At 42.5% G+C, this 15396-nt stretch overlaps 1 protein-coding gene across 1 annotated transcript; it reads left to right on the top strand.

Annotated features, from left to right (window-relative positions):
* The first annotated feature begins 671 nt into the window (after positions 1 to 671).
* Positions 672 to 9763, top strand: LOC135509573 (L-amino-acid oxidase-like). The gene is made up of 8 exons (XM_064930338.1): positions 672 to 746; positions 1171 to 1379; positions 1500 to 1612; positions 2069 to 2270; positions 2412 to 2480; positions 5189 to 5325; positions 5677 to 5974; positions 6261 to 9763. Exons 1-8 carry the CDS (start codon positions 716 to 718, stop codon positions 6735 to 6737), a joined length of 1536 nt encoding a protein of 511 aa, XP_064786410.1. The 5' UTR covers positions 672 to 715; the 3' UTR covers positions 6738 to 9763.
* The last annotated feature ends 5633 nt before the right edge of the window (positions 9764 to 15396 follow it).

Here is a 15396-nt window from a genome sequence, read left to right as displayed (position 1 = left end):
CTCAAAGGCTTCACACTTATAATACATCAATCAGTTCCTGCTCTGTCAGTCTGAGAATCTGCCCTTTCCCTATCTTTTACATTGGCATTTATACTTTTTGTCCAAGCCTAGGCCTGTCTTGACTACAGCCACACATCACATCCTCCCTCTCACACGTAATGTTTAAGCGAAGTATAAACTGAGTGGCGCAGCGGTCTAAGACACTGCATCTCAGTGCTTGAACCGTCACTACAAACACCCTGGTTTGAATCCAGGCTGTATCACAACAGGCTGTGGTTGTGGTTCGTCCGGGTTTGGCCGGTGTATGCTGTCATTGTAAATAAGAATATGTTCTTAACTGACTTGCCTAGTTAAATAAAGGTTAAATTAAAAAAATGTATAAAAAGAAGTTACTTAACACTTTGACTCCTTTTACATGTGATGTCTACGCAGGTAGATTAACACATTGTTTCCTTCTTCCATGATAACAATCCGTGGTGTCATCTGTTTCAAGGCCCACATGGCAATCCGGCAGCTCTAACCCAGGGCTTGAGTGTAACGGAGGTGTTGCTATATTAGAGATGAACCTCTATCCTCCAGCAGAGGAACATCTGTATAAAGTCTACCCACACCAGTCACTTCCTCCCTGCCTTTAACTGGGTCAAGCTGTTCTCTAGCTGCTTATGGCTGGGTCTACTTCCTTTACCTTTGGAAGTCATTGGGCTTCGGAGTGAGGATGATTGCTTACTTGGCTTTGTGTAAATACTGTAAGTTTTTGATTGATTATATCCCTTTTCTTCAAAATACCATTATGTTCTCATAGCCTGCAGCTTGATTCATAGATTAGTCATAGTTTATCATGGTCTTCAATGTGCACTCAATTTAGCCTACATATTCAAAATGTATAGCTGAGCATGCTGCCAAATTCCACATAAGAGATTTGATTTATCTTAGATTGATTAATGCAACAATGTAAATTTGAACCAGTAACTTTTATGGTATTTCCACATTGTTGAGAAGTAAAGAAATGGATGTTGTTATATTCTGCAAAAATTACTAATATGCACAAATTATTTAGATGTATATTATTGTCATATTCATTGTTGCCATTTAAATTCTTGCAATTACTGATAATTGATCTCTTATTTCTTATTCATTTGATTTCCATGATCTATTTCTGGCCTCCCCTAGTCTCTCTGGCCATAGTTGTGGTCATAGTTTCCTGTGTGAATGGAAAGGACCCTCTATTTGATTGCCTACAAGACTCAGACTATAACGAGCTACTTAGAATAGTGGACAAGGGTCTCCCCCACACCAGCACACCTCATCATATTGCCATCATTGGGGCTGGCATGGCTGGCCTGACGGCAGCAAAGTTTTTGGAGGAGGCAGGACACAAGGTAGTCACCCAGATTCACTGAACAGTATCTAAATACAATGTGAATGTCACACTTCTGTGTCCGTATAACACCTATTGCAAATAGGGCATATGCAGTACATGACTTTTAATGGACCACCAGGTAACCATAATAGAGTCAAGCAATCGTATTGGAGGACGGGTAGAGACGTACCGACCTAAGGGAGAGCATTGGTACGCAGAACTTGGTGCCATGAGGATCCCTAACTTCCATACGTGAGTAAGGCCTGAAATCCTTGACTTATCATTGCAGGGTTAGGGTCAATTGAATTTGAATTCAAATGATTTCATGAAGTGAATTGAAATTGTAATGTTTTCCATGGGGAATTTCTGAATCACATTTCTTGCTCTTGACCCCAACACCATATGATAGATATGAGTCAGAGTGTCGCAATGTTGGTTATGGGGTAGTTCTAGTAGTAGACGCTTATGTGGACGTGAGAGATTCAGAGTTGTAAAGACAGGAAATAAAGCAGTTCAGAATGATCTTGAATGGAGTCAGACATCTAGTTCTATATGCCACAATACAAAGGTATCACAATATCTCTTACTGGTTATTATTGCAAAAAAAGTCAAGTATCTTATTAAAAATTATTTGCATGGGAATGACAGAATGTGCTCACATTTACCATCAACATTTCAATGTTAACCATAAGATCTCTCACTCCATAGAATTCTGTTGAAGATTGCAAACCATGCAGGCCTTAGTCTGAACCCATTCATTGAGGATAACATTAATGCTTACTATTTGGTGAATGGGTTGCTACACAAAAACTATCTGGTGAAAGGGGACCCAGATGTCCTCAACTATCCGTTGAATGAAGATGAGAGAGGGAAGTCAGCTGATCAGCTCTTCGACTTGTCTTTGCAGAAGGTTGGTGCAGATGCAGTGGAATCAAATAGGGTTTTCGGGTCCAATAAAATAAACTATTTTCGATTCTCCTGAACAGTTGCAGAAACATCTTATCACAAAATGTACATGACAAATACATGAGCTATACATGATTTGTTGCAGATAAGAGATTATCTGAAGAACAATGGCTGCCGTGCCATGCTGGACAAATATGACACATTCTCTGTAAAGGTAAAGAAAGAAACAACTTCCTTGTAGGCCAACTGGATATGGTTGGCTTTTATGAGATCATCCATTTTGAGTGATGACACCAGACAAGATACAGCAGCTGCTTTGAGTAAATGAGAATGTGAGGGGTTGATAATGATTGTAACACTATTACAACATTATGTGTTCATTTTGCATATACAGTTGAAGTCGGAAGATTAAATGTATTTAGCTAAGGTGTATGTAAACTCAGTTTTTCACAATTCCTGACATTTAATCCTATTCCCTGTTTTAGGTCAGTTAGGATCACCACTTTATTTTAAGAATGTGAAATATCTGAATAATAGTAGAGTATGCTTTATTTTAGCCTTTATTTCTTTCATCACATTCCCAGTGGGTCAGTGGTTTACATACACTCAATTAGTATTTGTTAGCATTTTCTTTAAATTGTTTGACTTGGGTCAAATGTTTCGGGTAGCCTTCCACAAGCTTCCCACAATAAGTTGGATACATTTTGGCCCATTCCTCCTGACAGAGCTGGTGTAACTGAGTCAGGTTTGTAGGCCTCCTTGCTCGCACATGCTTCTTCAGCTCTGCTCACACATTTTTCTATAGGATTGAGGTCAGAGCTTTGTGATGGCCACTCCAATACCTTGACTTTGTTGTCCTCAAGCCGTTTTGCCACGACTTTGGAAGTATGCTTGGGGTCATTGTCCATTTGGAAGACCCATTTGCGACAAAGCTTTAACTTGTTGACTGATGTCTTGAGATATTGCTTCAATATATCCACCAAATTTTCCTTCCTCCAATCATGCCATCTATTTTGTGAAGTGCACCAGTCCCTCCTGCAGCAAAGCACCTCCACTACATGATGCTGCCACCCCCGTGCTTCATGGTTGGGATGAGGTTCTTCGGCATGCAAGCCTCCCCCTTTCTCCTCCAAACATAACGATGGTAATTATGGCCAAACAGTTCTATTTTTGTTTCATCAGACCAGAGGACATTTCTCCAAAAAGTACGGTCTTTGTCCCCATGTGCAGTTCAAATCGTAGTCTGGCTTTTTTATGGCGGTTTTGGAGCAGTGGCTTCTTCCTTGCTGAGCAGCCTTTCAGGTTATGTCGATATAGGTCTCGTTTTACTGTGGATATAGATACTTTTGACTCTGTTTCCTCCAGAATCTTCACAAGGTCCTTTGCTGTTGTTCTGGTATTGATTTGCACTTTTCGCACCAAAGTACGTTCATCTCTATGAGACAGAATGCTTTCATCCTCGGTATATGATGGCCCCACACTATTGTTTGTACAGATGCTTCTCCTTCCAAGAATGAGACTTGTGGAGGTATTTGGCTGATTGGCTGCTTTTGATTTTCCCATGATGTTAAGCAAAGAGGCACTGAGTTTAACCTGGTCCCATTTTTGGATGGTGATATTTTTATAATATGAGACGGCATCCAGGAAATATTTTTGCTCTGTTTTTTGTACAGATGACAGACGCTTTCAGGAAACACTGCGCATTTGGTATGTAACTGAGAGTCTCCTCATTGAAAACATCAGAAGCTCTTCAAAGGTAAATGATTTTATTTATTTGGTTATCTGGTTTTTGTGAAAATCATGTTATTCAAAATGCATTGCTAGCTTTGCATACTCTTACACAAATTAGTCAATTTCTATGGTTCAAAAGCATATTTTGGTACCTTCAGGAAAAAGCTCTTCAAAGTTAAATGATTTTATTTATTTGGTTATCGATGATTATTTGGCTGATTGGCTGATTTCTTTTGATTTTCCCATGATGTTAAGCAAAGTGGCAACCTGTTGAAACTCTAGGGCGCAATTTCATTTTTGGATGAAAAACGTTGTTTTAAACAAATTGCTTTGAACCAGACTTGTGGATCTATAATTATTTGGCTGATTTGATTTCAATTTTGATTTTCCCATGATGTTAAGCAAAGTAGGCACTGAGTTTAAAGGTAGGCCATTGAACTAAATTACTATCAGAAGAACATTTTCTGGAATTTTTTCGATTTTCAAGCTGTTTAAAGGCTATAACTGTATACAGGTCAACGTTATTTGTCCTACACAAATAATATTTTTTGAAAAACTGCACATTTGCTATGTAACTGAGAGTCTCCTCATTCTGAAGCTCTTCAAAGTTAAATGATTTTATTTATTTGGTTATCTGGTTTTTGTAAAAATGTTGCGTGTAAATTCAAAATGCTAAGTAGGCTATGTTCAAAAAATGAAAATCTGAGATGACAGTGTTGTTAAGAAAAGGCTAAGCTTGAGAGTGTTGATTTTCAGAAAAACGTTGCGTTATGCTAATGAGCCTGAGGCTTTAGTCATCCCGGATCCGGGATGGGGAGTTTCAAAGTTAAAGTAGGCCTTGTACATCCACAGGTACACCAATTGACTCTTGCCTATCAGAAAACATTTTCTGGAATTTTAGCTGTTTAATGTTATCTGAACTGGAATTGTATTCCAGTGAATTATAAGTGAAATAATCTGTGTAAACAATTGTTGGAAAAATTCCTTGTGTCATGCACAAAGTAGATGTTAATGACTTGCCAAAACTATAGTTTGTTATCAAGAAATTTGTGGAGTGGTTAAGTGACTCCAACCTAAGTGTATGTAAACTTCCGACTTCAACTGTATGCCTATGAACGTAGACCCTTTCATCCAGCCATTCTACATACACAGTACAGCTAAGGTTAAGTCTAAATGGTTTGTTTCTGACAGGAGTACCTTGTGAAGGAGGCCAATCTGAGTCGTGGTGCTTTGCGGATGATTGGTGATATTCTGAATGAGAACAGTTTATTCTACACTGCACTCACAGAGGCTCTGTATGATCAGTCTGATATTAATGATGAGACTATGTAAGAATGCCCCTTCTGTATATACACCACAATCATCTGATTTATCGAGAGCCCTACTTGGTGGAGTTCAATTATATCCGCAGAGGGTAGGTGTGGGTCTATGCTTTCGTTCCAACCACAGTAGCAAACCTGATGCAGCTACGCCTTGAATGAAGACTGTAAATAATTTTACACACCTGTATAGAGATGTTACTTTTTGGTTGGAACAAAAGCCTGGACCCACAATGGCTCTTTCAGATAAAACTAGGCACCACTGCCTCACCACTTTGGTTACAACACATTTACACATGTGCGGTATACCCTGAATGCCCAAGCTTTACAGCAGTGTGATTATTATTTTTATTTTTTCAGCTACTTTGAGGTAACAGGCGGGTTTGACAAACTACCCAATGCCATTTGCAAGGACTTGAAGGGCACCATCCACCTAAATTCCAAGGTGAAACGTATCAGCCAGACCAGCAATAAAGTGACTGTGTCCTACCAGGACCACCATCTCTGGCACAAACCATCCTCCCTCACCCACCTGACAGTAGACTACGCCTTGTTGACAGCCACCGCCAAGGCTACTCTCTTTATCGACTTCCAGCCCCCGCTCTCAGCAGACAAGATGGAGGCGCTGCGTTCGCTGCTCTATGATAGCTCCACCAAGGTAAGATTTGCAGTGTAATACAGTGTAGTTAAGGTTCTCAATTCTAGGTCTGGAGGGGGCCTTGGTGATTGCACATTTTTGTTCTTGCCAGCACTAACACCCCTGATGCACCTAATCAAACGCTTAATGATAAGTTGAACCAGGGGTTACTGAGCTAGCATTAACATTTGCAGTCCTCTATACAGGAATTGGCGTATTACGCACGGTGCATTCTGATAGTTTGATCCTGTTATCTGAAACTGTTCTAATGAGAAGGGCTATTAATAAAGTTGATATCGTTATGAAGGGGGTCCTGATATTCAGTGAGAGGTTCTGGGAGAAGGAGGGCATCAATGGAGGGAGGAGCATCACGGATATGCCCTCTCGTTTCATCTACTACCCCAGCCACAGATTCCCTAACACGGACATCGGGGCCCTCTTGGCTTCCTATACTTTCTCGGATGACTCCACCCTCTTTCAGGGGGTGAATGACGAGGAGCTGCAGGGTCTAGTGCTGGAGGACCTTGTCAAGATCCACGGGGAGGGCATACGGCCACTCTGCATTGGAGGGCTGGTGAAGAAGTGGGCGCTGGATCCCTATAGTCTTGGGGCGTTTGCCCTCTTCACCCCGTACCAACATATAGACTATGCCTCAGAATTGTTCAGGAACGACAATAGGATCCACTTTGCTGGGGAGCACACAGCCCTGCCTCATGCCTGGATAGAGACGGCCATGAAGTCTGCTCTTAGGGCAGCTAGAAATATCAATAACCTCAGAAAGTAGAGAACGGGTGCAGTACAGTATATACTCTAATCCACTGGTGAAAGCGTATGTCTGTATACTCTGGAGAAGAGAGAACACGTACAGTTGAAGTCGGAAGTTTACATGCACCTTAGCTAAAACCATTTAAACTCAATTTTCACAATTCCTGACATTTAACCGAAGTAAAAATTCCCTGTCTTAGGTTAGTTACTATCACCACTTTATTCTAAGAATTTGAAATGTCAGAATAATAGTAGAGAGAATGATTTATTTCAGCTTTTATTTCTTTCATCACATTCCCAGTGGGTCAGAGGTTTACATACACTCAAATAGTGCTTCTTCAGCTCTGCTCACACATTTTCTATAGGATTGAGGTCAGAGCTTTGTGATGGCCACTCCAATACCTTGACTTTGTTGTCCTCAAGCCGTTTTGCCACAACTTTGGAATTATGCTTGGGGTCATTGTCCATTTGGAAGACCCATTTGCGACCAAGCTTTAACTTCCTGACTGATGTCTTGAGATGTTGCTTCAATATATCCACCAAATTTTTCTTCCTCCATTGATGCCATCTATTTTGTGAAGTGCACCAGTCCCTCCTGCAGCAAAGCACCCCCACAACATGATGCTGCCACCCCTGTGCTTCACGGTTGGGATGGTGTTCTTCGGCTTGCAAGCCTCCCCCTTTTTCCTCCAAATATAACGATGGTCATTATAGCCAAACACTTCGATTTTTGTTTCATCAGACGAGAGGACATTGCTCCAAAGGATGAACCAGACTTGTGGAGGTCTACCATTTTTTTCTGAGGTCTTGGCTGATTTCTTTTGATTTCCCCATGATGTCAAGCAAAGAGGTACTGAGTTTGAAGGTAGGCCTTGAAATACATCCACAGGTACACCTCCAATTGACTCAAATGATGTCAATGTGTGGGAAGGATGGAGGTTGCCGTGTGTGCATTTTGGGGACTCATCTGCTCATGTCGAGGGTGAGATCTCCTGTCTGTTGGGTAGAATGGGTCTGCTGCTCAGGAAGAAGAGGACTTCTGCAAGTCCAGTTGAAGTCGGATGTTTACATACACCTTAGCCAAATACATTTAACTCAGTTTCCCAATTCCTGACATTTAATTCAAGTAAAAATTCCCTGTCTCAGGACAGTTAGGATAACCACTTTATTTTAAGAATGTGAAATGTCAGAATAATAGTAGAGAGAATGATTTAGTATTTGGTAGCATTCCCTTTAAATTGTTTAACTTGGGCCAAACGTTTCGCGTAGCCTTCCACAAGCTTCCCAAAAGTTGGATGAATTTTTGCCCATTTCGTGCTTCACGGTTGGGATGGTGTTCTTCAGCTTTCAAGCATCCCCCTTTGTCCTCCTAACATACAAATGATCATTATGGCCAAACATTTCTTTTTTCTGTTTCAACAGACCAGAGGACATTTCTCCAAAAAGTACAATCTTTGTCCCCATGTGCAGTGGCAAACAGTCGTCTGGCTTATCTGAGGTTTTAAAGCAGTGGCTTCTTCCTTGCTGAGCGGCCTTTAAGGTTATGTCGATATAGGACTTGTTTTACTGTGGATATAGATACTTTTGTACCCGTTTCCTCCAGCATCTTCACAAGATCCTTTGCTGTTGTTCTGGGATTGAGTTGCACGTTTCACACCAAAGTACGTTCATCTCTAGGAGACAAAATGCGTCTCCTTCCTGAGCGGTATGACGGCTGCGTGGTCCCATGGTGTTTATACTAGCATTCTATTGTTTGTACAGAAGAACGTGGTACTTCAGGCGTTTGGAAATTTCTCCCAAGGATGAACCAGACTTGTGGAGGTGTACAAATTTTTTTCAGAGGTCTTGGCTGATTTCTTTTGATTTTCCCATGATTTCAAGCAAAGAAGCACTGAGTATGAAGGTAGGCCTTGAAATACATCCACATGAGGTTGAAGGACACAAATGATGTCAGTTAGCCTATCAGAAGCTTCTAAAGCCATGACATCATTTTCTGTAATTTTCCTAGCTGTTTAAAGGCACAGTCAACTTAGTATATGTAAACTTCTGACCCACTGGAATTGTGATACGATGAATTATAAGTGAAATAATCTGTCTGTAAACAATTGTTGGAAAAATTACTTGTGACATGCACAAAGTAGATGTCCTACCTGACAAGAAATTTGTGGAGTGGTTGAAAAGCAAGTTTTAATGACTCCAACCAGAGTGTATGTAAACTTCCGACTTCAACTGTATTTGTTTATGTACACTGAAAGACCAACAGTATGTGGATCCCTGCTCGTCGAACATCTCCTTCCAAAATCATGGGCGTAAATATGGGCCAGTCAAGTTCTTCCACAACGATCTCGATAAACCATTTCTCGCTTTGTGCACAGGGCCATTGTCATGCTCAAACAACAAAGGGCTTTCCCCAAACCATTGCCACAAATTTGGGATGCACAGAATTGTCTAGAATGTCATTGTACGCTGATGAACGAAGCAAAGTACAGAGAGATCCTTGATGAAAACCCGCTCTAGAGTGCTCAGGACATCTGACTGAGGCGAAGGTTCACCTTCCAACAGGACAACGACCATAAGCACACAGCCAAGACAACACAGGAGTGGCTTCGGGACAAGTCTGAATGTGCTTGAGTGGCCCAGCCAGAACCCGGACTTGAACCCGATCGAACATCTCTGGAGAGACCTGAAAATAGCTCTGCTGTGATGCTCCCCATCCAACCTGACCGATCTTGAGAGGATCTGCAGAAAAGAATGGGAGAATCTCCCCAAATAAAGGTGTAAATGTCATATTTCAGTTTTACATTTTTTATAAACTTGCAGAAATGTCTAAAAACCTGTTTTTTGTTTTGTCATCATGGGGTTTTGTGTGAAAATTGTTGAGGGGGAAAAAATGATTGAATCTAAGGCTGTAATGTAACAAAATGTGTAAAAAGTCAAGGTCTGTATACTTTACGAATTCTCTGTACATAATTTTAATTACATATCAATGATTCTGTTATGATCAGTACATTTACTAGTTGTAACTATTATTGCTTTCAAAATTAAACTTTTAACAAATCCAATGGGAGAACCAAATTGTTGTTGATCATGACAATTACTTGAACACTCTGGACAGAAATAGAAACAGATCCACTTACTGAATATTGCACGCAGAATGGCAATATGCCATAGTTGTTCCAATTTGCCCCATGTATTTGGCAGCCTGTATTACGGTGTCTGAGACTATATTGATAATGTAAGGTTATCAATATAACCACTGTTCCCTGAAGGATGGAAACTAGATATAACATTGCTATGGGGGATCGCTCATCAAAATGCGAGACCGGCTGAAGACCTTTCAACATGCCTGTAAGGGCCAATGGAATTGCAGCGTCCGAGGAGGTCCCACTCTCCTCGTTTATATGAAATCCATAAAAAACAGTCCCAAAACCTTCTGGCGTTATATCTAGTTTCCCTCTTTCAGGGAACAGTGGTTGTATTCATAACCTTATTTTCCTTTTCAGTCGGTCCACTAGATATAACATTGCTATGGGGAAATACAATTATGCACACAAAGTACAATGCAGGGAAATGAAACATGAGCCCAGGCAGACCTACCAAGGCAGAGCCGTTTATAAGACCGGAATATAAGGGCCTCCCGAGTGGCGCAGCGGTCTAAGGTACTACATCTCTGTGCTAGAGGCATCACTACAGATCCGGGTTCGATCCCGGGCTGTGCCGCAGCCTGCCGCGATCGGGAGACCCATGAGGCGGCGTACAATTTGACCAGCATCGTCCGGGTTAGAGGAGGGTTTGGCTGGCTGGGATGTCCTTGTCGCGCTCTAGCGACTCCTTGTGGCGGCCGGGTACATGCACACTGACTGGTCAAATCAAATGTTTTGTTGGTCACATAAACATGGTTAGTAGATGGTAATGTGAGTGTAGCGAAATGCTTGTGCTTCTAGTTCCGACAGTGCAGTAATATCTAACAAGTAATTGAACAATTCCAAAACAACTAGCTAATATACACAAATGTAAAGGGATGGAATAAGAGTATGTACATAAATATATGGATGAGCGATGAGCGGCATATGCAAGATGCAATAGATGGTTTAAGATACATAAGTGATGAGTAATGTAAGATACAGTGGGGCAAAAAAGTATTTTGTCAGCCACCAATTGTGCAAGTTCTCCCACTTAAAAAGATGAGAGGCCTGTAATTGTCATCATAGGTACACTTCAACTATGACAGACAAAATGAAAAAAAAAATCCAGAAAATCACATAGGATAGGATTTTTTTGTAGGATTTTTATCAATTTATTTGCAAATTATGGTGGACTTCCTAAGGCTTCCACTAGATGTCAACAGTCTTTAGATCCTTGTTTGAGGCTTCTACTGTGAAGGAGGAGAGAATGAGAGCTGTTTCAACTAGAGGTCTGGCAGAAGGCCATGAGCTGATCACGCGTGTGCCCATGAGAGGTAGCTGCGTTCCATTGCATTTCTAAAGACAAAGGAATTCTCCGGTTGAAACATTATTGAAGATTTATGTTAAAAACAGCCTAAAGATTGATTCTGTACATCGTTTGACATGTTTCTACGAACTGTAATGGAACTTTTTGACTTTTTGTCTGGACCTAGTGCTCACGCCTCATGAATTTGGATTTGTGAACTAAACGCGTGAACAAAAAGGAGGTATTTGGACATAAATTATGAACTTTATCAAACTAAACAAACATTTTGTAACGACGTTCTTCGTTTGTTGAATGAGAGTTGGACCGAAATGCAGCGTGTTGGTTACTCATGTGTTTTAATGAAAAAAAATGGAACTATACATGAAATAACTAATAAATACAAAACAACAAAACGGAACATGAAACCTAATTACAGCCTATCTGGTGAAACTACACAGAGACAGGAACAATCACCCACGAAATACACAGTGAAACCCAGGCTACCTAAATACGGTTCCCTATCAGAGACAACAAGAATCACCTGACTCTGATTGAGAACTGCCTCAGGCAGCCAAACCTAAACTAAACACACCCCTAATCAACCACAATCCCAATGCCTACAAAAACCCCAATACGACAACACAATAACATAAACCCATGTCACACCCTGGCCTGACCAACTAATTAACTAAAACACAAAATACTAAGACCAAGGAGTGACAGAAACCCCCCCCCCCTAAGGTGCGGACTCCCGGACGCACCTCAAAACCATAGGGAGGGTCCGGGTGGGCGTCTGTCCATGGTGGCGGTTCCGGCTCGTGACGTGGACCCCACTCCATTAATGTCATAGTTCCTCCCTTACGCGTCCTGGGATAATCCACCCTCGCCGCCAACCATGGCCTAGTAGTCCTCACCCAGAACCCCACTGGACTGAGGGGCAGCTCGGGACAGAGGGGCAGCTCGGGACAGAGGGGCAGCTCAGGAACAGAGGAAGCCCAGCACTGAGAGGAAGCCCAGCACTGAGAGGAAGCCCAGCCAGGCAGTTGAATCCGGCAGATCCTGGCTGGCTGGCAGTTCTGGCAGATCCTGGCTGACTGGCGGATCTGGAAGAGTCTGGTTGACTCGCGGATCTGGAAGAGTCTGGTAGACTAGCAGATCTGGAAGAGTCTGGTTGACTAGCAGATCTGGAAGAGTCTGGTTGACTAGCAGATCTGGAAGAGTCTGGCTGACTGGCGGATCTGGAAGAGTCTGGCTGACTGGCGGATCTGGAAGAGTCTGGCTGACTGGCGGATCTGGAAGAGTCTGGCTGACTGGCAGATCTGGAAGGGTCTGGCTGACTGGCGGATCTGGAAGGGTCTGGCTGACTGGCGGATCTGGAAGGGTCTGGCTGACTGGCGGATCTGGAAGGGTCTGGCTGACTGGCGGATCTGGAAGAGTCTGGCTGACTGGCGGATCTGGAAGAGTCTGGCTGACTGGCGGATCTGGCTGACTGGCGGATCTGGAAGAGTCTGGCTGACTGGCGGATCCTGGCAGACTGACGGCTCTGGCTGCTCCATGCTGACTGGCGGCTCTGGCTGCTCCATGCAGATTGACAGCTCTGGCGGCTTCTTGCAGACTGACAGCTCTGACTGTTCCATGCAGGCTAACAGCTTTGGCAGCTCCTTGCCGACTGGCAGCTCCTTGACGACTGGCAGCTCCTTGCAGACTGGCAGCTCCTTGCAGACTGGCAGCTCCTTGCAGACTGGCAGCTCCAGCTGCTCCATGCAGACTGGCAGCTCCGGCTGCTCCATGCAGACTGGCAGCTCCTTGCAGACTGGCAGCTCTAGCTGCTCCATGCAGACTGGCTCGACGCTCAATCTAGCCCGGCCGATACGCGGAGCTGAAATATACAGCACCGGGCTATGCACCCGCACTGGGGACACCGTGCGCACCACTGCATAACACGGTGCCTGCCCGGTCTCTCTAGCCCCCCGGTAAGCACAGGGAGTTTGCGCAGGTCTCCTACCTGGCGTAGCCATACTCCCTGAAAGCCCCCCCCCAAGAAATGTTTGGGGCTGATTCCCGGGCTTCCATCCACGTCGCCGTGCTGCCTGCTCATACCGTGCTGCCTCCTCATACCAACGCCTCTCCGCTTTATCCGCCTCTAGTTCCTCCTTGGGGTGGCGATATTCACCAGGCTGGGCCCAGGGTCCTTTTCCGTCCAGTTCTTCCTCCCATGTCCAATTCTCCAAGTGGTGCAGCCTCTCCCACTGAATCTGCTTCTGTTGCCTCTTCTGTGGCTCCTGCCTGTTAACACGCTGCTCGGTCCGTGTGTGGTGGGTGATTCTGTAACGACGTTCTTCGTTTGTTGAATGAGAGTCGGACCGAAATGCAGCGTGTTGGTTACTCATGTTTTTTAATGAAGAAAAAACTGAACTATACATGAAATAACTAATAAATGCAAAACAACAAAACGGAACGTGAAACCTAATTACAGCCTATCTGGTGAAACTACACAGAGACAGGAACAATCACCCACGAAATACACAGTGAAACCCAGGCTACCTAAATACGGTTCCCTATCAGAGACAACAAGAATCACCTGACTCTGATTGAGAACCGCCTCAGGCAGCCAAACCTAAACTAAACACACCCCTAATCAACCGCAATCCCAATGCCTACAAAAACATAACATAAACCCATGTCACACCCTGGCCTGACCAACTAATTAACTAAAACACAAAATACTAAGACCAAGGCGTGACACATTTATTGTGGAACTGGGATTCCTGGGAGTGCATTCTGATGAAGATCATCAAAGGTAAGGGAATATTTATAATGCAATTTCTGACTTCTGTTGACTCCACAACATGGCGGGTATCTGTATGGCTTGTTTTTGTGTCTGAGCGCCGTACTCAGATTATTGCATGGTGTGCTTTTTCAGGAAAAAAAATCTGAAATCTGACACACTGGTTGCATTAAAGAGAAGTATATATATAATTCCACGCATAACACTTATCTTTTATCAATGTTTATTTTGAGTATTTCTGTAAATTGATGTGGCTCTCTGCAAAATCACCGGATGTTTTGGAAGCAAAACATTACTGATCATAACGCACCAATGTAAACTGAGATTTTTGGATATAAATATGAACTTTATCGAACAAAACATACATGTACTGTGTAACATGAAGTCCTATGAGTGTCATCTGATGAAGATCATGAAAGGTTAGTGATTAATTTGATCTCTATTTCTGCTTTTTGTGACTCCTCTCTTTGGCTGGAAAAATGGCTGTATTTTTCTGGGACTAGGTGCTAACCTAACATAATCATTTGGTGTGCTTTCGTAAAGCCTTTTTGAAGTCGGACGCTGTGGTGAAATTAACAACAAGTTTATCTTTAAAATGGTGTGAAATACTTGCACTTTCACTGGCTATTGTCATATCAATCCCGTTAGTGGGATTTCTGCCGTAAGACGTTTGGACATAAAATTTTGCCATTTGATTTAGAATTTTAGGATCCATGTAAGTAAAAAAAAAATATATATATATAAAGAAAGATTTCATGAAACATAGAATTAGGTCTTTACTGCTATAGCCCATAGAAACGCATTGAATGACACATTTGTACATAGCAAAACATACAGGAAATACAGGACTCCCCTCACCCTTGTGTAGAGTAGATGAACCGACACCTTTGTGTTCGTGACAGTCTCCCCTTTCAAAATTGGTGCCATATGTGACCCGTTTCAGGAAGCTAGGCATATGTCGCACGTTAATACTTCACAGGAGAGGCATTTGAAAGTCTTTATTTCGATCAAAGTGTGCTTTTTGGCAGAAATGCCTTCTCCAACATGTGAACTTTCATGTGCCCTAATATCAAATGTGTATGCCATCTGTAAATACAAATACAATTGTTAAATTACAAGCCTAGTTGGTTTAGCCACAGAAAAATACAGCAACCTTCCCGCTAGCCATGATTGGCTGAGATAATGAGTGGACTGGAAATGCCGAGAGATGAGTTTGGATTGGTCTGCAGTGTAGCATCTTGTGTCTATAAAATTAGCTGCTCGTAATGTGTAAATAATCCTTTCTACTGCAGTTTTTTTTAAATATATAACAATAGCCATGGAGAACTGCAAATATGTTGCCACTGCTCTCAATAAAATTGCTGCCCTGAATTGATCAGGCGCTATTGACAATGGTCAGTGGGAAAAAGTTGTGATGGACTACTTTCTGGAGGATAATCGTGCCATGCTGACTTGCTAA

The sequence above is a fragment of the Oncorhynchus masou genome, chromosome 22 (genome assembly GCF_036934945.1).
Source record: "Oncorhynchus masou masou isolate Uvic2021 chromosome 22, UVic_Omas_1.1, whole genome shotgun sequence".
In the NCBI taxonomy this organism is placed as follows: Eukaryota; Metazoa; Chordata; class Actinopteri; order Salmoniformes; family Salmonidae; genus Oncorhynchus; species Oncorhynchus masou.
This window is presented reverse-complemented; position numbering and strand designations above follow the sequence as displayed.